Source organism: Mandrillus leucophaeus, unplaced genomic scaffold (assembly GCF_000951045.1).
Source record: "Mandrillus leucophaeus isolate KB7577 unplaced genomic scaffold, Mleu.le_1.0 Scaffold133, whole genome shotgun sequence".
NCBI lineage: Eukaryota > Metazoa > Chordata > Mammalia > Primates > Cercopithecidae > Mandrillus > Mandrillus leucophaeus.
The window spans coordinates 2,389,291-2,412,168 of NW_012101288.1; the positions used below are offsets into that span (position 1 = coordinate 2,389,291).

The 22,878-nt window shown below is 35.2% G+C and overlaps 1 protein-coding gene across 1 annotated transcript in view; it reads left to right on the top strand.

Moving 5' to 3' along the window:
• Positions 1 to 22,878, top strand: part of COL14A1 (collagen, type XIV, alpha 1) — a 263,059-nt gene that overhangs the window by 154,289 nt on the left and 85,892 nt on the right. Inside the window, exons 26-34 of the mRNA XM_011973001.1 lie at positions 561 to 700; positions 8,589 to 8,712; positions 8,913 to 9,056; positions 10,426 to 10,590; positions 11,206 to 11,242; positions 11,421 to 11,561; positions 13,869 to 14,011; positions 15,564 to 15,673; positions 18,976 to 19,134. Coding sequence (XP_011828391.1) covers positions 561 to 700; positions 8,589 to 8,712; positions 8,913 to 9,056; positions 10,426 to 10,590; positions 11,206 to 11,242; positions 11,421 to 11,561; positions 13,869 to 14,011; positions 15,564 to 15,673; positions 18,976 to 19,134 — 1,163 coding nt within the window. The remainder of the gene's footprint in view (positions 1 to 560; positions 701 to 8,588; positions 8,713 to 8,912; positions 9,057 to 10,425; positions 10,591 to 11,205; positions 11,243 to 11,420; positions 11,562 to 13,868; positions 14,012 to 15,563; positions 15,674 to 18,975; positions 19,135 to 22,878) is intronic.

A 22,878-nucleotide genomic window follows, 5' to 3' on the forward strand; every position in this document is an offset into this window, starting at 1 on the left:
TTTTTTTTTTTAACCAAGATTAGAATTTGTTTGTTTAGGGCCTCAGCCCAAATGAATATCAAATTATAATTAGATTAATCTGTTTCCATTTTAGCACATGCTTTTCTGCTGAGATTGAATCTCTCTGACATTAACTTGCTAATTCAATAAGAAAAGGATGGTGCACAGAGTGATAGCGTGTCCTTTTTTCCAATCAGTTGGCACTAGACAGTGTTTGCTGATACTTTGATCTCTGAATCCCCTTAGTCCCATCTTTTCCTAGTCTTTCATTTTCATTCTTTTGGGCTGTGGTTGGTGGACACTTTTTTTATTTCTCTGTTTCCACATGCATAATAGAAGCTTCTTAGTCATGAATAAGAACGGGGCTTTGAATATAAAGGAGTAATTACAGCAAAGAAGCATAGTGAACAGGAGTTTGTAATATGAACATTAAGAAGTTTATATCTTCCCTTTGAAAAAGAGCTTCACTTATCAGAGGGCAACTATTATTTGTCTTACTGGTTTAATAACTACTAAATTTTCCCCTTATCTCTGACTCAAAATTCATTGTTGGTCTTCAGTGTGTAAGGCGGCCAAGGCTGACCTGGTATTTATGGTGGATGGATCCTGGAGCATTGGAGATGACAATTTCAATAAGATCATCAGCTTTCTGTATAGCACTGTTGGAGCCCTGAACAAGATTGGCACAGATGGAACCCAAGTAAGGCTAATAAATAATTCATTCATTCTATGTATTTAGAAATTATTTCTCCAGCTCTTATTACAGCTACTTGTCAGGTACTGTAGGTCAGGAACTATAATGATTGGACTCAACCTTAAATGAAAAGATAGACAGGTATGTGTTTAGAAGCAGTTTATTGATGCCTGGTGAAGCTCCAGAGGATGCTTACCCTTAAAAGGTGCTGAGTTCAGCAAACTAAAACAAGGTAGAAAGTCCATGTCAGGGGATTAGATACTAGGGTAGAATGTCTCTTTTAATGATACACACAATATTTTCCCTGCCCTTAAGGACTTTAAAATCTTGAAAGGAACACCTTACTATAGATCATGTGGAACATGAAACTAACTCATTCATTTAACAAATATGTATCAAGGATTTGTTATGGCCATGTACTATACTGTCATAATGAATGTCAATCAATGTCTCTAATTTTGTGGGGCTCGTATTCTTAAAAGTAAGGACAGAAGACATGCTGGTCAGAATGGCTGTTATTAAAAAGGCAAAATACAACAGATGCTGGCAAGATTGTGGAGAAAAGGGAACACTTATACATCGTTGGCAGATATGTAAATTAATTCAGCCATTGGAGAAAGCACTTTGACAGTTTCTCAAAGAACTTAAAACAGAATTCCCAAACCTGGAATCCCACTGTTGAATATATACCCAAAGGAATATAAATCATTCTACTATAAAGACACATGCATGCACAAGTATGTTCATTGCAGCACTATTCACAATAGCAGACATGATATCAACCTAAATGCCCATCAATAGTAGACTGGATAAAGAAAATGTGGTACATATACATCATGGAATATTATGCAACAATGGAAAAGAATGAGATCATGTCCTTTGCAGCAACATGGATGAAGCTAGAGGCATCCTAAGCAAACTAATACATAAACAGAAAACCAAATACTGCATGTTCCCATTTATAAGTGGGAGCTAAACATCAAGTATTTATGGACACAAGGAAGGGAAGAACAAACACCAGGGCCTACTTGTGGGTGGAGGGTAGGAGGAGAGTGGGGATTGAAAAACTACCTGTCAGGTAACATGCTGAATATCTGGATGATAAAATAATCTGTGCATCAAATCCCACGACTTGCAATTTATCTCTCTAACAAACCTGCACATGTACCCCTAAACCTAGAAGAAAAGTTAAAAAACAAGAGAAAAGGGGTAGAGACAGATATAAACAGGCAAGCAAATAGATTCACAAGGTAGGGATGTACGCTATGAAAACAGAGTGATGTGATTTAAAGATGTCAGGGGATTACTCTAAATTGTGTGTGACAGTTATTTTAAATTGTATGGTCACCAAAGACCTCTTTGAGGAGGTGCCTTTTGAACTGAGATGTGAATGATGCAGACTTGAAGATCTGAGAATGGAGTTTCCAGACAGAGAAAATGATAAGTATAGAGGACCCAAGATGAAAATGAGTTTTGAAACTTCATACACCAAAACTTGTGGCTAGAATATAGTAGGTGAGAGTGTGAGGACAGAACAAGTGGAAGAAGCAGGCAAAAGCCAGATCATCTTGAGTCTTGTGGACCATCAGAGGAGTTCAGTATCATCATAAATGCAACTGGAAGTCACTGGAAGGTGTTAAGGAGAGCCAAGATCTGATGTGTTTCAGAAAAAAAGATTACCTCAACTGCTTTGTGGCATATGAATTACTAATACGGATAAGAGTGGAAGCAGATAGACCAGTCAGGAAGGTGCTCTCATGGTCCAGCAGAGTGATCATGGTGGCCTGGACTAGGGTGGTAGCAATGAGGTACACTGAAACAAATGGATTTGGAATATATTGTGAAAGAATGGCTAAGAAAATTTGGGCACAAGAAGTATCGTAAGAGGATAATGGATACTTTGCAGAAAGCATACAAGACAGAAAAGATTAGGGTCCTATTTTTAGCCTCCTTAAACAAAATAACTGTCAGCCAAGAATTCTGAATCCAGCAAAACTAAGTTTCATAAATGGAGGAAAAATAAAGTCATTTTCAAGCAAACAAATGGTGAGAGAATTTGCCACTACCAGACCAGCCCTATAAGAAATGCTAAAAAAAGTTCTAAATTTGGAAACAAAAGTTTGATATACATCAGAATGTAACCTCTTGAAAGCATAAAACTCATTGGGACTATAAAACAATAACACAATGAAGAAAACAAAGTACTTAGGTAACAACATGGTGACTGGGACCGTACCTCACATCTCAATATCAATGTTGAATGTAAATAGCCTAAGTACTCCACTTAAAAGATACAGATTAGAAGAATGGATACAAAATCATAAACCAAATATCTGCTGTCTTTAAGAGACTCACCTAACATGTAAGGATTTGTGTAAACTCAAGGTAAAGGGGTAAAAGAAGATATTCCACGCAAATGGAAACCCAAAGCAAGCAGGAGTAGCAATTATTATGTCAGATAAAACAGACTTTAAAGCAACAATAGTAAAATAAAAAGACAAAGAAAGTCATTATATAATGATAAAAGGATTGATCCAACAAGAAGATATTACAATCCTACATTTATATGCACTTAACTCTGGAGCTCCCAGATTCAGATTCAGAAAACAATTACTACGAGACCTAAGAAGTAAGACAACAACACAATAATAGTGGGAAATTTTAACACTCCACTAGCAGCACTAGACAGATAGTCAAGACAAAGAGTCAACAAAGAAACAATGGACTCAAACTACACTCTAGAACAAATGGACCTAACACGTATTTACAGAACATTCTATACAAGAACTGCAGAATATACATTCTTCACATCAGCATATGGAATATTTTCCAAGCTGGACCATGATAGGCCACAAAACAAGTCTCAATAAATTTTTAAAAATCAAAGTCATATCAGGCATCTTCTCAGATCACAAGGGAATAAAACTAGAAATCAGCTCCAACAGGAATCCTCAAAAGTATACAAATACATGGAAATTAAACAATTTGCTCCTGAATGATTTTGGGGTTAATAATAAAATTAAGAAGGAAATTAAAAAATTCTTTGGAATGAGAGATAATACTTACACAAGTTGTCAAAACCTCTGACATACAGTAAAGGAAGTTCTAAGAGGAAAATTAATAGCATTCAATGCCCACATCAAAAAGTCGGAAAAAGCACAAATTGGCAACCTAATGTCACACCTCAAGGAACTGGTTCAACAAGAACAAACCAAAGCCAACGCTAGCAGAAGAAAAGAAATAACAAAAATCGGAGCAGAACTAAATGAAATTGAAACAAAAAGCAATAAAAAAGATCAATGAAACAAAAAATTGATTCTTTGAAAAGATAAAATTGATAGACCATTAGCTGGATTAACCAAGAAAAAAGAGAGAAGATTCAAATAGTCTCAATTAGAAATGAAAATAGAGACATTACAACCAACACCACAGAAATACAAAAGATTATTCAAGACTATTATGAACACCTCTATACATAGAAACTACAAAATCTGAACGAAATGGATGAATTCCTGGAAAACAGCAACCCTCCTAGATTAAATCAAGAATAAGCCCTGAGCAGACCAGTAATAAGCAGTGAGATTGCATCAGTAATTTTTAAAAATTTCCCCCCCCAAAAAAAAGGCCCAGGGCCAGATGGATTCACAGATAAATTCTACCAGACATTCAAAGAAGAACTGATACCAATTCTATGGAAACTATTAGATTGGTGCAAACCACAATTACTTTTGCACCAACCTAATATTCTAAAAGATTAGAAGGGAAATTCTCCCTATGTCATTCTGTGAAGCCAGTATTACCTGATACAAAAACCAGTAGAGGACATAATGAAAAAGAAAATATGCTGATATCCCTGGTGAACATAGATGCAAAAATAATCAACAAAATACTAGCTAAACAAATCCAGCAACACATCAAGAAGATAATACGCTGTGATCAAGTGAATATCATCCCAGGGACACAGAGAGGGTTTAACATGCACAAGTCAATAAATGTAATACATCACATAAGCAGAATTAATAACAAAAACCATATGTTCATCTCATAGATGCAGAAAACATTCAATAAAATCCAGCATCCCTTTATGATAAATACTTTGTTGTCAACAAACTAGGATAGAAGGGACATACCTCAAAATAATAAAAGCCATATATAACAACCCCACAGCCAAAATTATACTGAATGGAAAAAAGTTTATAGCATTCCTTCTGAGAACTGGAACAAGACAAAGGTAATCATTTTCACCACTTCTATTCAAGATAGTACTAGAAGTCCTAGCCAGAGCAATCAGGCAAGAGAAAATAATAAAGGGCATCCAAACTGGAAAAGAAAAAGTTAAATTATTGCTGTGTGCCAATGATATGATCATATACCTAGAGAACTTAAAGACTTCTTCAAAAGACTCCTAGATTTGATAAACAAATTCAGTAAACTCTTAGGTTACAAATCAATGTATACAAATCAGTAGCACTGCTATACACCAACGATCAATTCTCAGATAAGAGATAAGGCCTGAGAATCAAATCAAGAACACAATAGCTTTTACAATAGCTGCAAAAAAAAAAAAAAAATGACATACCTAGGAATATATTATACTTAACTAAAGAGATGGAAATTCTCTTCAATGAGAATCACAAAACACTACTAAGAGAAATCAGAGATGACACAAACAAATGGAAGCATCCCATGTTCATGGATTGAAAGAATTCTTATGAAAATGATCATGTTTCCCAAAGCAATCTACATATTCAATGCAATTCCTATAAAAATACCAACATTGTTTTTCACAGAATTAGAAAAAACAATCCTGAAATTCATATGGAACCCAAAAAGAGCCCAAATAGCCAAAGCACTCCTAACCAAAAAGAAAAAAATCTGGAGGCATCACATTACCTGACTTCAAAGTACACTACAAGGCCATAGTTACCAAAACAGCATGGTACTGTTACAAAAGTAAGCACATAAACTAATGGAACAGAGCAGAGAACCCAGAAATAAAGTCAAATACATACAACCAACTGATCTTGGAGAAAACATTCAAAAACGTAAATTGGGGAAATGACACCCTGTTTAATAAATGGCACTGGGAAAACTGGATAGCCAGATGTAGAATGAAACTGGATCCCAACCTCTCACCTTATACAAAAATCAACTCAAGATGGATCAAAGTCGTAAATCTAAGACCTGAAATGATAAAAATTCTAGAAGATAACCTGGGAAAAACTCTTCTGGACATTGGTCTAGGCAAGGAATATATGACTAAGACTCCAAAAGCAAATTCAACAAAAACAAAAATAAATAAATGGTACCTAATTAAACTAAAACCTTCTGAACAGCTAAAGAAATAATCATCAGAGTAAACAGCAAACCCAAGAATGGGAGAAAATGTTTGCAAACTATGCATCTGACAAAGAACTAATATCCAGAATCTATAGGAAACTCACACAAATCAGCAAGAAAGAAACCAAATATCTCATCAAAAAAAAAAAATGGGAAAATGGCATGAATAAACATTTCTCAAAAGAAGATATACAAATGGCCCACAAACATATGAAAAAATGCTCAACATCACTAATCATCATGGAAATGCAGATTAAAACCACAATGAGATACCACCTTGTCCCTGTAAGAATGGCCATTATTATAAGTCAAAAAACAATAGATGTTGGTGTGGATGTGGTGAAAAGGGAATACTTATACACTGCTGGTGGGCATGTAATTTAGTACAACCTCTGTGGAAAACAGTATGGAGATTTCTTAAAGAACTAAAAGTAGATTTACCTTTGGTTCCAGCAATCCCAGTAATGGCTATCTACCCAAAGGAAAAGAAGTCATTATGTCAAAAGATACCAGGAAACATATGTTTATTTTAGCACAATTCACAAATGCAAAGATATAGAACCAACTTCAGTGCCCGTCATCCAATTAGTAGGTAAAGAAAATGTAATATGTACACACATACACACACACACACACCGTGGAATACTACTCAGTCATAAAAAAGAACAAAGTAATGTACTTGCAGCAGCTTGCATGGAGACCATTATTCTAAGTGAAGTAATTCAGGAATGGAAAATCAAATACCATATGTTCTCACTTTTAAGCGAGAGCTAAGCTATAGCTACACAAAGGAACACAGGGTGGTATGATGGACTTAGAGACTCAGAGTGGGGAGGGTGGAAGGTGAGTGAAGGATAAAAAACTACATACTGGATAGAATGTACACTACTTGGGTGATGGGTGCACTAAAATCTCAAACCTCACCACTATACAATTCAACCATGTAACCAAATACCTTTGTACCCCGAAAGTATTGAAAATAAAAATAGGTTCCCCACCCTGTGTCCAAGTGTTCTCATTGTTTGATTCCCACCTAGAATGAGAACATGTGGTGTTTGGTTTTCTGTCCTTGCGATAGTTTGCTCAGAATGATGATTTCCAGCTTCATCCATGTCCCTACAAAGGACATGAACTCATCCTTTTTTATGGCTGTGTGGTGGGAGTAAAGGGGAGGGATAGCATTAGGAGATATACCTAATGTAAATGACAAGTTAATGGGTGTGGCACACCAACATGGCACATGTATACATATGTAACAAACCTGCACATTGTGCACGTGTACCCTAGAACTTAAGTATAATAAAAAAAATAAAAATAGGTTATTAAAAAAGAGGAGAATAGATAACATGCTGAGGCACGTCAGAAAGAAGGAAATTTCCTTTGAATTGGAGGAGACTTTATAAAAATGGTGACATGTCCAGTAGACTGATAAACTGGTAGCAGCTTAAGGCTCACTTAAACAAAGAAAGCACTCTAAAGATGCTATCTTTACTTCTTACATCATGATTCTGAAAAACAAATTAAAAACAATTAATTAAAAATGGTCCAAAAGTTCCACAGGAATAAAAGCAAGTTGTAAGAACTGAAGCCAGAAAGTTTTGTATAGTAGTGGTTAAGAACATACATTTTGATATAAAATAGACCTAACTTCAATTGTTGACTCTGCCAGTGACCACTCTTGTGATGTGCAAGTAACTGGTCTTTTGCAGCTCAGTTTCCTCAAGTGTAGAGTGAGTAGAATAGTAGTAATTACTTCATAGGTTTGCTTCATAAGGAAATCTTTGTAAAGAGTCTAACTCTGATTCTCGGACATTTGTCAAGTTACCGAGCTTAGGCTGCCATTTTTAAACTGTCAAATGAGGTGGCAAAAATCCTACATACTTGAAAAGATTTTTTGAAAACTACTTCCTGAAAGTACTTAGAGACACATGCACTCCTGTGTTCATTGCAGCGCTATTCACAATAACAAACATGGAATGCCCATCAGTGGTGGACTGGATAAAGAAAATGTGGTGAACATACAGCAAGAAATACTATGCAGCCATAAAAAAAGAACAAAATCATGTTCTTTGCAGCAAGACAGGTGCTGCTGGAAGCCATTATCTTGTGCAAATTAACAGAGAAACGGGAAACCAAATACTGCATGCTCTCACTTATAAGTGGGAGATAAACATTGAGTACACGTGGACATAAAGATGGGAACAATAGACACTAGGGGCTACTAGTAGGGGGAAAAAAGAAGGAGGCTGAAGGTTGAAAAACTACGTATTGAGTAGTATGCTCACTACCTGGGGGACAGATTCATTTGTATACCACATCTCACTGACATGCCATTTACCCATGTAACAAACCTGCACAATGTACCCTCTGAATCTAAAATAAAATTTTTTAAAAAGAAAAGACATATTTAATTTGTCTTCAAATTTGGCATGTAACTTGTATGAAAGAAATTTTAATCCAAGGAGATTTTGTAATGAGATAATGAAGAAATTAAAACTACTGACCCAGTGGAAGTCTACATATGTGTAAAAATGAATACACCTTCTCTCTCCAGGTTGCAATGGTTCAGTTCACTGATGACCCCAGAACAGAATTTAAACTAAATGCTTACAAAACCAAAGAGACTCTTCTTGATGCAATTAAACACATTTCATACAAAGGAGGAAATACAAAAACAGGTATGACCAAAAGAAGCCCAGCTAAGGCTCAAAGTAATTCATTTATTAGTAACTACTGAAGTGACCTTTTGTTTTAAGGCATAGTAATTTTTTAAAAGATTTTCTTTCCTTAATTTAAGAACTTTGTTCCCACCCTTTCCTCCCCAGAAAAACAAAAATGGGAGAGAGTGAGATCAAACTGTTGCCTTTCTTTGTTTCAGGAAAAGCAATTAAGTATGTTCGAGATTCCTTGTTCACAGCAGAGTCAGGTACAAGAAGGGGCATCCCAAAGGTTATTGTGGTTATAACTGATGGAAGATCACAAGATGATGTGAACAAAATCTCCAGGGAGATGCAATTAGATGGTAAGATACATAAACAATAGTGGTTACCAAATGTAATGTTAGAATTGTTATTTTCTAAATACAAATGTATAGGCTATATCAGCATTACTTAAATGTTTTAAAGTATTTCTTCGTATGAACTAGACAGTGTAATTTTTAAAATACTTTCTGGTATACAAATCTGTAATTGTACTGTTTTGTTAGAGAAAATAGGTTATTTTCTCTAACTCTTTTGTTACATCCAGGATGCCCTTTATAAGGAACTCTAGCAACTGAGTACTGTAAGAAAAGGACAAAGGAAAGAACCTTATTACAGAAACAACTCAGCCTCTTAATCATACCCAAATGCCTATCAATGATAGACTAGATAAAGAAAATGTGGCACATATAAACCATGGAATACTCTGCAGCCATGATAAAGAATGAGTTCATGTCCTTTGTAGGGACATGGATGAAGCTGGAAACCATCATCCTCAGAAAACTAAAACAGGAACAGAAAACCAAACACCATGTGTTCTCACTTATAAGTGGGAGTTGAACAATGAGAACACATGGACACAGGGAGGGGAACATCACGCACCGGGGCCTATCGGGGGTGGGGGGCAAGGGAGGGAGAGCATTAGGACAAATACCTAATGCATGCAGGGCTTAAAACCTAGATGACAGGTTGATAGGTGCAGTAAACCACCATGGCACATGTACACCTATGTAACAAACCTGCACGTTCTGCACATGTATCCCAGAATTTAAAGTAAATTTTTTTACAAAAAGAAAATATATTGATTGAATATATATATGTGTGTGTGTGTGTGTGTGTGTATGTGTGTATACAGGGAAGGAACCTTATTACAGAAATTCCTCAGCCTCTTATTCTGTAAAATGGAGATTCTCACAGGACCGCTGTGAAGATTACATTACATAAGTTATGGCAAATGGTAGTTCTATTTACTTGCCAAGCATTGAATGGTGACCCACCTTAGGTTGCTAGGCCTATCAATGTCTCAGTTTCTACTTCTGTAAAAAAACTGACATAAGCTCAGTGTCTCTGTTTCAAGTATATTTCATACCATAAATGTTAAAGTAACTTTTAAAAATATGCAACCATAGAGATATTACTCAAATGCAAACTATTTCATCTCAAGCACACATTGGGGCCTTGGTCTTCTTGGGTTCCTTTAAAATGGAAAATCTCTTTAGGGGATGATGGAATCATTATCACATAATGAAATATATACATGCAGAACTCTGATGAACTGTAAAGAATGGATTATCCACCCCCATGGGACTTCCTAAATAAACATATTTTAAACAGTTGGACGTGTCTTATATTACATTATTTGTGTTTTGTACAATTTAAAGTAATCAGAAATCTGTTCTCTGTCTGCCACAGGCTATAGCATTTTTGCAATTGGTGTGGCCGACGCAGATTACTCGGAGTTGGTTAGCATTGGCAGTAAGCCCAGCGCACGCCATGTCTTCTTTGTGGATGACTTTGACGCCTTTAAGAAAATTGAAGATGAGTTAATTACTTTTGTCTGCGAAACCGCATCAGCAAGTTAGTTCTTTGGAATTTGTACTTACTCATGTTACTCAGCGGCTGAAATACTTGATACTGGTTAAATAATGAGTCCCATCTTGATCTGAGAAAAGCATATTGATTTCCAATGCTGCTTGTTATATAGACATTAAGTTTTATGGCCTTGAGCATATGGAAGTAAACCTCCCCTCCTCTGTTTAGAGTTTAGATTGATAAAAACCTTCCCTAATCAGATGAGAGTCTATGTTTAAAAGCAACTGTGCTTAAACAGATGCAGTAAATAATTTTCAATGTATTAAGAGTGTATGTATTAAGATGTAAAATGTATTAAGAATTCTCATCTGGGCAACACATTATGAGGAAGATGTGTCCCAATACATGCTCTCAGGTAATAACCACTGATTTTAATGAACCCAGGAGAGAAGGAAGCTGTGACCCTTTAGTTGTAATAAGGAACCTTAGCGCATTTCAATCTTTACGAAACCACAGAAATCCATAGTCACATCTGATTTGGATTCTCTCCACAATCAGCTTCTGGAAAGATTATATTAGTTTCCTGTTCTCAGGACTGGGAAAGAGTATGTTTGTGAAATATCTGAATTAGAGTTTTATTTTGTTTGTTTGGTTTTCCAGCCTGTCCAATGGTACACAAGGATGGCATTGATCTTGCAGGTATGCATTATCACAATCTTTTCAAACACAAATATATTACATGCCTCTCATTTGGAGATGGGGTTTCTGTTTTTGTTTTTAAATCCTTAATAGAAAAATATTAAAATTTAAAATTCTAAAGTGCCATATTCCCTATGTTTATTCTTTTTTTACATTTTTTTTTTTTTTTTTTTTTTTGGATTTAAAATGATGGAAATGTTTGGTTTGGTTGAAAAAGATTTTTCATCAGTGGAAGGGGTTTCTATGGAGCCTGGTACTTTCAATGTGTTTCCATGTTACCAACTCCATAAAGATGCCCTGGTTTCCCAGCCAACCAGGTATGTTTCCATTGCAAGATTTTAAAGTCGATCATATGTTTATTATATCTCACTGTGAAAATGATGTCAACTTGAAATATGGTGTAATAGTCCCTGCTAGGATGTTCTACGATGTTTAGAGTAGATGATATTTACCTTTCTTTGTTTAAAAACACCAGACTCACACATAATGCGGACTGAACTTTAACATCTGCTGATCTGTGACAACGTATAAAAATGATTGCTGAGTGCTGTGGCTCATTCCTGTAATCCTAACACTTTGGGAGGCCAAAGTGGGAGGATCACTTGAGGCCAAAAGTTTGAGAGCAGCCTGGGCAACAAAATGAGAGTCTCTACAAAAAAATAAAATTAAAAAAAATTAGCTGGGCATTGTGGTGTGCACCTGTAGTCCCAGCTACTCTGGAGACTGAGGTGGGAGGATTGCTTGAGCCCAGGAGGTTGAAGCTACAGTGTGCCATGATCATGCCACTGCACCTCAGCCTTGGTGAAAGAGCAAGACGCTGTCTTAAAAAAAAAAAAAAAAAAAAAAAAAAAAAAAGTTGATACTTATGAGCACTACTGCCAGCCATCTTTCTAAATGCTTATGTACACCAACTCACTCAAACCTCCAAACACCTCTATGAAAGTAGATTTCATTATTACCTAAATTTTACAGATAATGAATCAGAAACACAAAGAAGCTAAATGGCTTGAGTGAGCTCGCATAGTTAAATGGCAATGTTGAAATTTATATCCAGCAATCAAGCTCCAGTGCCCAGACCCTGAATCATTTCATGATAGTGCTATATGGTTCAAATGGTTTCTATCTTTGAGACAGTCACAACAGCAACTCTAGAAAGTTGAAGAGTAGTAGTCAGGTTTATGTAAAAATCGTATTACTTAGCTACTTTATAGACACATTTGCCTTATTCTTGTTTTTATCTCTGGATCCCTAGCAAATTATATGGTGTCTGTCCGCATTGAGGGTGGATCTCCGCCACCTAGTTCGCTCAGACTCGCACGCTAATCTCCTCGGAAAACACCCTCACAGATATACTCCAAAATAATGCTTTACCAGGTTTCTAGATATTCCTTAATCTAGTCAAGTTGAAACCTAAAATTTACCATCACAGGACCTTTGTCAGTTTATTTGCTGATGCATCTTAAATGTCTGTGACAATGTCTGGCATATAGTTGGCATTCAAAAAATACTTACTGAATGGACAAATGAATTAATGAATGTATAAATAAATGAATATTTATTTTTATCTATGCAAACCAAACTTTCATTTTTCCAGTGCATACTAAATTTGCACATTTATTTATTCAATTAATAACTATTATGGAGTTCCTACTACATGTAAAGGGCTGTATTTTTTTGCTTGGAGGAAGATTTAAAAAGTAAATGAGTAAAACTAACATTAGTTGTTGGAAAGAGAGACAAGGTGATATTTTAGGTTGGGCTCTTCAGGAAGCAGATTTTCCAGCAGAGATTAGTATGTGGGAAGTTGGTGAGGGTGTTCCCTCATGGAAGGGAACAGCAGGACGCAGGATAGGCCAAGAGGGAGAAGTCAAGCTGTGAAGAATCTCAGTGAAACCTCCACCCATCCAGAGGAGTTCTGAAAATGGTATGGCCTCTCAGAGCTGTCTCCCATTGGGTTCAGGGGTTCAGGTCCTTATATTTCCTCAATGACCAGTCATTGAAAAGAGGTTTCCTAATAAGGTGGCATGACCTTGGGAGAGGCGTCCTTTTTCAGCCAAGAAGATTTCTGGAAGGGGATTGGTGTCTGACATCTGTCTGCAGACAATACTCCCAGGACCAGGGGTAATGTACCCTTAATTTTTGAAGGTGGCTCTGGATAGTGCAACACAGATGGGAATGTAATTGACTACAACATGTAGTAGAAAGTAATAATGTCATAAGTTATGTTTTACAAAAGGATAATAGATCAACATTGTTTATTGTATGAAAACCTTTGACACTACTAAAATGTTCAGTGAGAAGCGACTGATTAGGTAAGTGATAAAATAGCCAAACAGGAGAAGATTGTGCAGCCATGAAATATCATGCTCTTAAAAATATTTAAGGAAATGGAAAATGGCTAATAAATGGTGCTAAGAAAAGAAAGGGACAAACTGATATAAATTGGACAAATGCACACATTCTTTACTAAATTAGATCACTACAACAGTGATCTAGTTGGTGTTAATGGTGGTCTTTTCTGTTTTTCCAAATCTTGTGGAATGAAAATGTATTTGCTTTATAATCAAAGGAGTAACTTTTTTGAGGAAGGATACAATGAGACATGGTTTTCTTTCTATGTTCAGGTACATGCATCCGGAAGGATTGCCCTCCGACTACACAATCAGTTTTCTATTCCGGATTCTGCCTGACACTCCACAGGAGCCATTTGCTCTTTGGGAGATTTTAAATAAAAATTCTGACCCATTGGTTGGGGTTATTTTAGACAGTAAGTATATTTATTGAGATTACATTTGCACATAAATGTATGAGTAATGTATGTGGCACGCCATTTCGCCTGTTTGTGTATATTACAGAGTAACTCGCTAATCTTATGTGATGTGTAAATACTAAACAATGAATTATATAGCAGTTGATTTATCCATTTATTTTCTCATTCTTTCAACAAATATTTCTTGAATTCCTATTTTGTGCCAACACTAGACCTGGCATGCACTAGTGAGGAAGGAGAAGAGAGAAAAGCAATTTTTACTGGGAGAGGAAAAACTACAGAAAGAGCAAGGTCCTTGGAGGGTCAATGGGAAGGGTGGGATCACAGTTCATTTTTTGGACATAGATATGATAAATGTGAGATGCATATTCGATATCCCAGAGTGGATGTCAGATTGACAGCAGCATATTTAGAAACAATTCTGGGATGGAGATATACATTTGAAAGTTGTGTGTCTTTGCTATATAAGCCATGAGACTGGGTGGGATCATCTAGAAAATGAGTCTAGAAAGAGCAGAGAATAGGTCTGGAGGCTGGGAAATGCCAATATTTGGAGGTTGGAAAGTTGAGGAAGAACCAATGAAAGAAGCTTCTTAACCTCATGCTCTTGGATGTTGTACATGATGATCACTTAAGCAGATCAAGTTTTTGGTTAATATCACTGAGTTTTCTATATCTAGTTTTAGTTTAGGATTCCAGTGAACCTAGGAACCAAAATTTGGAGACTATTACTCGGTGCTAGGTCAAACATTCAGATAAGGAAAGTATTAAGCTTATTTCCGACTAGTATTTGTAAAAGGATTTTTCAGTACATGGAAACTAATCAACAACTAAATATGATACTGTGGAAGCATTTTGCATTGATATTAAAACTAAGGAAAAGCTGTAGATTGAAAAGATATATGTTACTAACTTCATATATACCCGGGACTTGAAAATGAAGAATTTTCTCGAAATGATTAAGACTAGCTTGCTCCTTTTGAAAACAGAGAAATTAATTTGTAGCATAGGAATGAATTAGAAAAATATTCCTATCTTTTAAATAATAAAATATTCGTTGTAATAGGAAGAATTTAAGATTAGAAAATTTTTTGCTTGTTTGTTCATAATAAATGAAATATCTTGGGTGGCATAATTTGCACATCCTAGGAAAGTTGGTTGCTGTGGTGGGTTAAAAAGACAAAGGGCCTGGTTTCTATTCTTTTAAGATTTGATAAACTTAAAGCAGCTTTGTCTGCCTCTACTCCCAGCCCCTTGGACAATTTCTCCCAAGAGAGTGATGGGGATGAGAGTCTGGGCAAGGAAGTACAGAGGAAGAGTATGTGTGGAAGTCTCTGCCTCACTGTCATCACCACGTGGCTAAATCAGTTCATGTAACCAACTAAAAGTCTGCAGCAACCTGGGGACTGTAGATCACTTCCTTACCCATTACATCATTCTAAATACAGTTTCAAAACAATAGATGCATTATTTTGTTTTGTGTTGAATTTTAGAAAAAAAATTCACCTACTTTAATTATTTCTAAAATATTTTTATTTTCTTTAAATAGATGGTGGGAAAACTCTAACATATTTCAACTACGACCAGAGTGGGGATTTTCAAACTGTTACTTTCGAAGGACCTGAAATTAGGAAAATTTTTTATGGAAGCTTTCACAAGGTCAGTAATGCTGTGTATGCATATATTCTTTATTCTGTTTGCTATTGAACAAAGCCATTTAAGAAAAATTCCATAGGGCTTTAGATCTCAAATTTCCACTGGAGTGAGAATTAACCTTTGTGATTGTTAGCAATACCCAGAGATTGGGATTTGGTAGATCTGAGAGAGGACCCTGAAATGTGCATTTTTTTTTTTTTTTGATCAGGCACTCCAGAAAATAAGGGGGCCGCTTTCCTCTTTGAGGAAAATTGTAGTTAAGGATACAGTGTTACCAAGTGAACAGTTGCTCATTTGCTACATTAGGTGCGATGTAGAAAAGATTGCTGGTCTAGCTGGTACAACTAGCTATCTACCAGTGCAGATGAAAGCACAATCCGCTGAATCATCTTAAAATGTGCAGAGATAACTGATTGCACTGATATTTTTACATATATACAAATACAACCCATCACTGTATCATAACAGGTACCCTGTGGAAAAATTTTGTAAAACCTAAGTTTACTTGTCATTATTTTAATGACTCATCACTTATGGTAGTTCCTTAACATTTGCTTCTCAGAAACACTTATCTGTGGTGATCACTGGGGTGGACAGTTACCAACATCTACTGCTTCCTTTCTATTTGAATAAACCTGCTGACCTGTGGTGTTAAGCAGTGCAGCACCTACACTGCAGGATGAGCAGAGCATTTGCTAGGTGGTATAGAAGAATGCTTTGCTTCCTAACCAGGCCCTTACTGCCCTTTTAAAGTGAGAGAAGGGATGCTGCAAAGCAATTTTCTTGGCTCCTGTCTCATGGCCTAGAATGCGGTCAAATCAATCTAATTTATGCAACTTTGCTACTTTCTGTGGTTTTGAATATCGTAATTGCATACCACATAATTGCGTAAGAACAGTTGCTAAAAAAAAAAAACAAAAAAAAAAACCCACTTACTTTTTTTCCTGTTTAATAGGGCTCTACTACCAGAAGAAAAGGTATCTGAAAAGCAGATGAGATACAGGTGGAGATTTATTAGTTCGTGGCTCAAAGTGGTCCCATTAGCAACTCTTAGGACTTAACATTGTTTAATCATCAAATTCCTCTTGGCATGTTTATTTTCTTGGTTATGGACAGTGTATTGCAAAATAGTAAAAAAAAAATTGTATGAGAGATGAAAAGCATTTGAGATTTCATGAGTGTTAAAAGAAACATCGTCATTTTAGCCCACGTTTTAGGCATAAACTTGTAATTCTCATTCCAAAGAATCCTTTGTAAGTCTTAGGTGAAGGTTAAGCTTTATTTCCTTACCAGAAGAAGTCAAGAAGTGAGGTTCATTAAAAATTGATTTAAAATTTATAAACCTTTAAATTTTTTAAAGTTATATGAAGGACGACTTCCCTCTAAGTGTTAATAAACCCAAAAAGTCAAACGAGGAAAAAAATTCATAAAAAGGCTTCTCATGTGACAAAATACTTTATAATAGACCTATTAATAGAATATCTCAATGCAAATTCAATTTGTAGAAATCAAATTCTATTTGTTCATAGGCTTATAAATGAATAAATACTTTACCTTAATTTCTCATTGATTTTCAGTTCGTTTTAATTTTTACACTTTGACTATGAAGTGTGGGCCCCAGGTCTCTTTCAAAAGGCTTTGATTATATACATGGTCACTTAAGTGCAACCAAAGAAGCAAAATATCAGAAAAATTTTCGTTATCTCCTTTTGTAAAAAAAAAAAAAAAAAAAAAAAAGAACTTAAGCGTGTGAATAAGTCCCCACAAGTTAACGATTCTTAAGGCAGGGGTACTAGAAGCTAGGTTTTCTAGCTGTAATCTATAATAATGGAAAGTGTTCTACAGCTCAAAAGCACATATGAGTTGAATTATACTTTAATAAGTGGTCGTAACAGAGATGTTAATAAGAAGCAAGGAACATGGTGGGGTTTATTCCATCAGTGATTCTATACTTGGGCAATAGTTAATTCCTTTTTGAAGGAAAAGGATTCTCAGGAGTCCCAATGTTGACTTACATTATTTGTATCATGATCTAACTTAAAGGAAACATGCAATAAAAATTGGTGTAAGTCCATGTGTTTTCAACTCATATACAACAATGAAACAAAAATGAAGTTGAACAAAACCAGTAAAATTAAAAGTAATACTATCTGAATATGAAAGAGAACATTATTTCATTGACATTCAACCTCTGCTTACACTGTGAATACACTGCTAGCTACTATAATTCCCATAACCTTGATTGCATTGCCCAAGATGTTTTTTCTTCAAACTACCGTGATACCTTACCTTAAACAGATTTGTAACTTCTTTTGGCTTTTACTTAGGGTGAAACCATTATTTGCCTATTAATTTCACTGCATAACCTTGATTGTATTGCCCAAGATAGTTTTTCTTTGAACTATCATTATACCTTACCTTAAACAGATTTATAACTTCCTTTGGCTTTTACTTAGGGTGAAATCATTATTTACCTATTAATTTCACTCTTTTAGCTCATCAGTCTGCCAAAAACAAGTACTATAGTACTCATGAGGCTAACGCCATCATAAGTTACAATGCATAGATAAGCACTGAAATTTTATGGCAGAACTTGAACATAGTATAGTTATCTAGTCCATCTAGAATATAACTAACTTTGACTATCACCTAAATAAGACAGACTTTTACAAATCCTTACAAAGAATGTGTCAACTCTTGAAAATATGATCATGGACCTCCAGATTCTTGAGATTCTAGTTTGTGAAAATTGCACGATACACTAAGCTAAACAGCTTTATTTTATTTGAACCTGAGTTCACCAGAAAGCATTCCTTCTTCCTCCTCAGATTCTAGATCCCCTTTCCTTATCCTAAATTAAACAAATATTTTCAAAGTGTGGTTTGCCAACTACTCGTGGTACCTTGGATGATTGTTGATGATATATCAACAAGAATTTTTAATTTTAATATTTTTGTGTTTATGTTAATTTGCATTCAGAAAAGGCATAGCTAGTACAGCAGTTCTGTGATTTCAAAGATGCAATTGCTCTTGAGTGAGACCAGACTTTAAAAAGTGAATCCTTTCAAAGCCACTTTAAAAAGAAGTGTTAATTAGATAAAAATAGAGATGGTACTTGAATATGGGAAAATCATGGAGATGATAAAAGTGGAAATTTTCTCTTCTAGCAAAATACATGGTAATAGAATTCCTTCTCTTCTCTCTCTTCTCTTTCTTACTTTGTAATGATGAATCATACAATTATACAAATTTGGTTGATATTTCCTTCTGTTTCTTACCTCCTAAAACATCTTACTTTTACCTAGCTACACATTGTTGTCAGTGACACTTTGGTCAAATTGGTTATTGACTGCAAGCAAGTGGGTGAGAAGGCAATAAATGCATCAGCTAATATCACATCAGATGGTGTAGAAGTACTAGGGAAAATGGTTCGATCAAGAGGACCAGATGGAAACTCTGCACCGGTAAGTGAATAAACACATGAAGCTGTGTTACTGTTAAGGGAGAGAAATTCTTTTAAAGTACATTAGCTATTTTCCAGGGGAAAGGTTTAACAAAAAGGTGAATGGATAAATGGATGGATGGATGGATGGATGGATGGATGGATGGATGGATGAATAAATAGATAATGGCCTCTTTAAAAGAGTTAAGACATGTACATTCAAAGCTTGTGGTATTATGCTTCAGCTGTATTATATGGAGTATACATTAGGATTTAGGCTAGTTTATTTTCTAAATGCATTTTAAAATTTAAATGGTAAAATATTCATCACATGGTTTGGGGCATAAATGGTTTTTAGAAAAGAATTACAACTGTAAATGAACCTCATTTATATAAGCAAATACAAATCCACACAAAATTAGTGAATATTACACACAGGAAATTGACATAAGCCTCTTATTTGGGTTAGATTTGGGCATTTTAAAACTAGGTTTTTGCTATCAATAATGTAAAATTTACCCTTTAATTATTAGTGATTAAGTACCATACCATTCTAAGATAATATAATTTTTTACTATTCAACATGGAATTTAAATCTGGGAGACTTTCAATTGGCAAAGAAATCACATTCCCATCACTCATTACCCACAAGAAAAGAATAGTGCACACAGTTTTTTGTGTTAGTACTGTTCATTCACAGCTAATTAGCAGCATTGTCTAATCTGGGTCATTCTATAATTAGTGAGGCATTTTATTCTTGTAAACAATCCCAACTATTCTAATCTATACTTCTCTTATGTAATAGAACAATCAAGATAATTATAGATTACTATTGTCTCCCACTTTCATAGATCTGTAGAATTAGCCAGTTATACAAGAGCTGGTAGTTCTCAAAGACTTTGAAAGCTGAAGATCACCTTGTAAAAATGAAATCCTATACTATGTCAAGTAAATAAAACAGGCCCATGGTTCTAATTCCACTGCCATTCACTTAGTACACAGGAAATAGTCCGAGTTGAGAGAGTGATTTACTTTGGAGCACTTTGCTATTTTGCAGCATTTATCTTTGTGGTAACAGTAGAAGTGAATGGTAGCAATGTGTCCCCTTATGTATAGGGGTACATTGATACTTTCAGACCTTGATAGGTAGATGATGCTAAGTAGTTTAACACCTACAGTTGAAGGATCTTTAAAAGTTCTTTCGTTTCTACTTTGCTTTGGAGAATTACGGATTTGATGTTTGGAAAGAGAATGTAAAAGCTTTGGAAGGCTCTCTTGTTCTCAGTTACAGTAAGAGACTTTTGGGAATGTTTACATGATTTTGAAAAGTTGTCTCCTCCTAATGTGTAGCATTTCATGATAATTAAAACACACACCATCTTCTGCTTAATGGAAGATACTCCTGTGATAGTACATAAAGGAATTTATAAAAACACAGAATTATCAAACTAAGAATATCTTGTATGGATAAATGGATATATAGATGGATACTTAGATGATGAATGAATAGACTCTAATTTAAGAAAGAGAAACCAGTCCTCGTGCGGTACCTCACGCCTGTAATTTCAGCACTTTGGGAGGCCGAGGTGGGTGGATCACGAGGTCAGGAGATCGAGACCATCCTGCTAACATGGTAAAACCCCGTCTCTACTAAAAATACAAAAAAATAGCCAGGTGTGGTGGCACGTGCCTGTAGTCCCACCTACTCGGTAGGCTGAGGCAGGAGAATTGCTTGAACCCAGGAGGTGGAGGTTGCAATGAGACAAGATCACGCCACTGCACTCCAGCCTGGGCGACAGAGCAAGACTCAATCTCAAAAAAACAAAACAAACATCAACAACAACAACAACAAAAAAACAAAGAGAAACCCTTCTAGGTATATGAGATTCTGGGTCCAGATCACATAATACTATTATTAATATTTTCTTAATTTTAGAAATAACAAATGTAAAATTCCTGAAAGGTAGTAGGTGTTTGCTGAAGAGTAACTATTATTATTGAAGAAAGTCAAAAACACATTCTCCATCCTCCATCCCACCTTTTCTAGACTTCTAGCACTTGATTATTGATAGTCACATAGCATTTTCTTTCTCTTTCATATATCTACATTTCACTCCTCTAACCAGATTATAAATGCCTCAAAATAGAAACCATGTCATTGTCTTTGTTTAAAACCACCCTACATCACATTGTCTAATTAATACTGATGAACAGAGTAAGTTCTCAAGAAACATTTGATAGAAATTAAATAGAACGTTGTCTGTTTCAAATTGTATTATATCTTTTCTAAAAATTTTGTTTTGCATGTATTCCATGTGTGATGTTGACAATAGTCCAATAATATATATCGTACCCTCTCCTAATTATTTTATAATTATAATATATTTCACAATGATAGTTGTATAGTTGTATTTTAAACTATACTGTATGTAATAATTATGCTGCAAATATATGACCAACTAAATATCAACTAATTTCTTTCTGAAAGTAAAAATGCCTGCAAGTTTCAAGCCTACTGATGATCAATCTTTACTTTTAGCAATGAGAGAAATGGAATTAAACAGAGCACTCTCTGTGGTTACTTCCAACTAGTAGTAGACAAAGGAGAATTATAAAAGTCAATAATTAAAGAGTTCTTTGTAAGGCTAGTAGGAAAAAAGTCATAGCATTTGTTGAATCTCAAAGTCTACAAAGGATTACTAACTAGATTTTCAGTCTGCCCACTTACTGAAGAATTTGATTATGTTGAAATGAATGTATTAGGTTAGATCTCAAGAATGTGATTGGAAACTCAGAGTTGCCTTTTGAGGGATATTACTTAATCATTTCAGTGCAAGGTAAGAGAAGTCTCAGTTTTCAATTTTAAATTTAGAAATCACAGACTGCCAATCTAACCTTGATATACATTTGTACTCTACTATCCAGCAAAAGGGAATGTGTGTTGTGCAAATTCTCGACTATTCTAGGAGTAATTATTATATGAGAGAGATTAGTAACTTACAGGTCTCCATTCCCTGCCAAATCCAACAATTATTCAATATATGCCAGATGGTGGAAGAGTCTAAAGATTTAGTCTTTAAAGAAAATATGTTCTTTATAAACCATAATTGAGTGGAAGATAGATTAATGCATTTAAGGATACAGTCACTACTCAATAGAAATTACGTTCTTAATAAAATCAACTGGTGTTCAGCAGTGCGAGATTGTATAGGCAGTAACAGTCTCTACTGAGGCTAACCTAACAAGCAGGCTTAACTTAGCTGTCTAAATACATGTGGAATGAAACTTAACAACTGTGCTTCTCCTTTACAAACTTTTTCTCCTAAGAAGTTTCTCCTGCAGTTTCTGGTACCTAATGAAATGATTCTAGAAAAGTTTTGAGCTTCTGGCATATGATCATATTTCTTAGTGCCTTTCTTCTACCTTTGCAAATCTAATACTTAGGTAATTATCCAACTGGCATATGTTTAGCTCCCTGCTGTTCAAATAACAGAGACGTACGAGTTATGCCATGGAGTTGCCTGTCATTTTAGCCGCTGAGTTACAGCTTTTATATATAAATCAATAGTAGACTAGGTGATGATTCTACAAACACTTGTTTGAAAACAAGTGTTGTTAAATTGCTAAAAAGTATAGTATATTTTCACATGCATTATCTATTTTAAGCTTTTAAAATTATAATGATAGCTAATAGTTATTACATCTCTGCTAGGAGCTAGGCAGTGTGTACTTTCCTGGGATTATTTCGTTTAATCCTGTAATAATC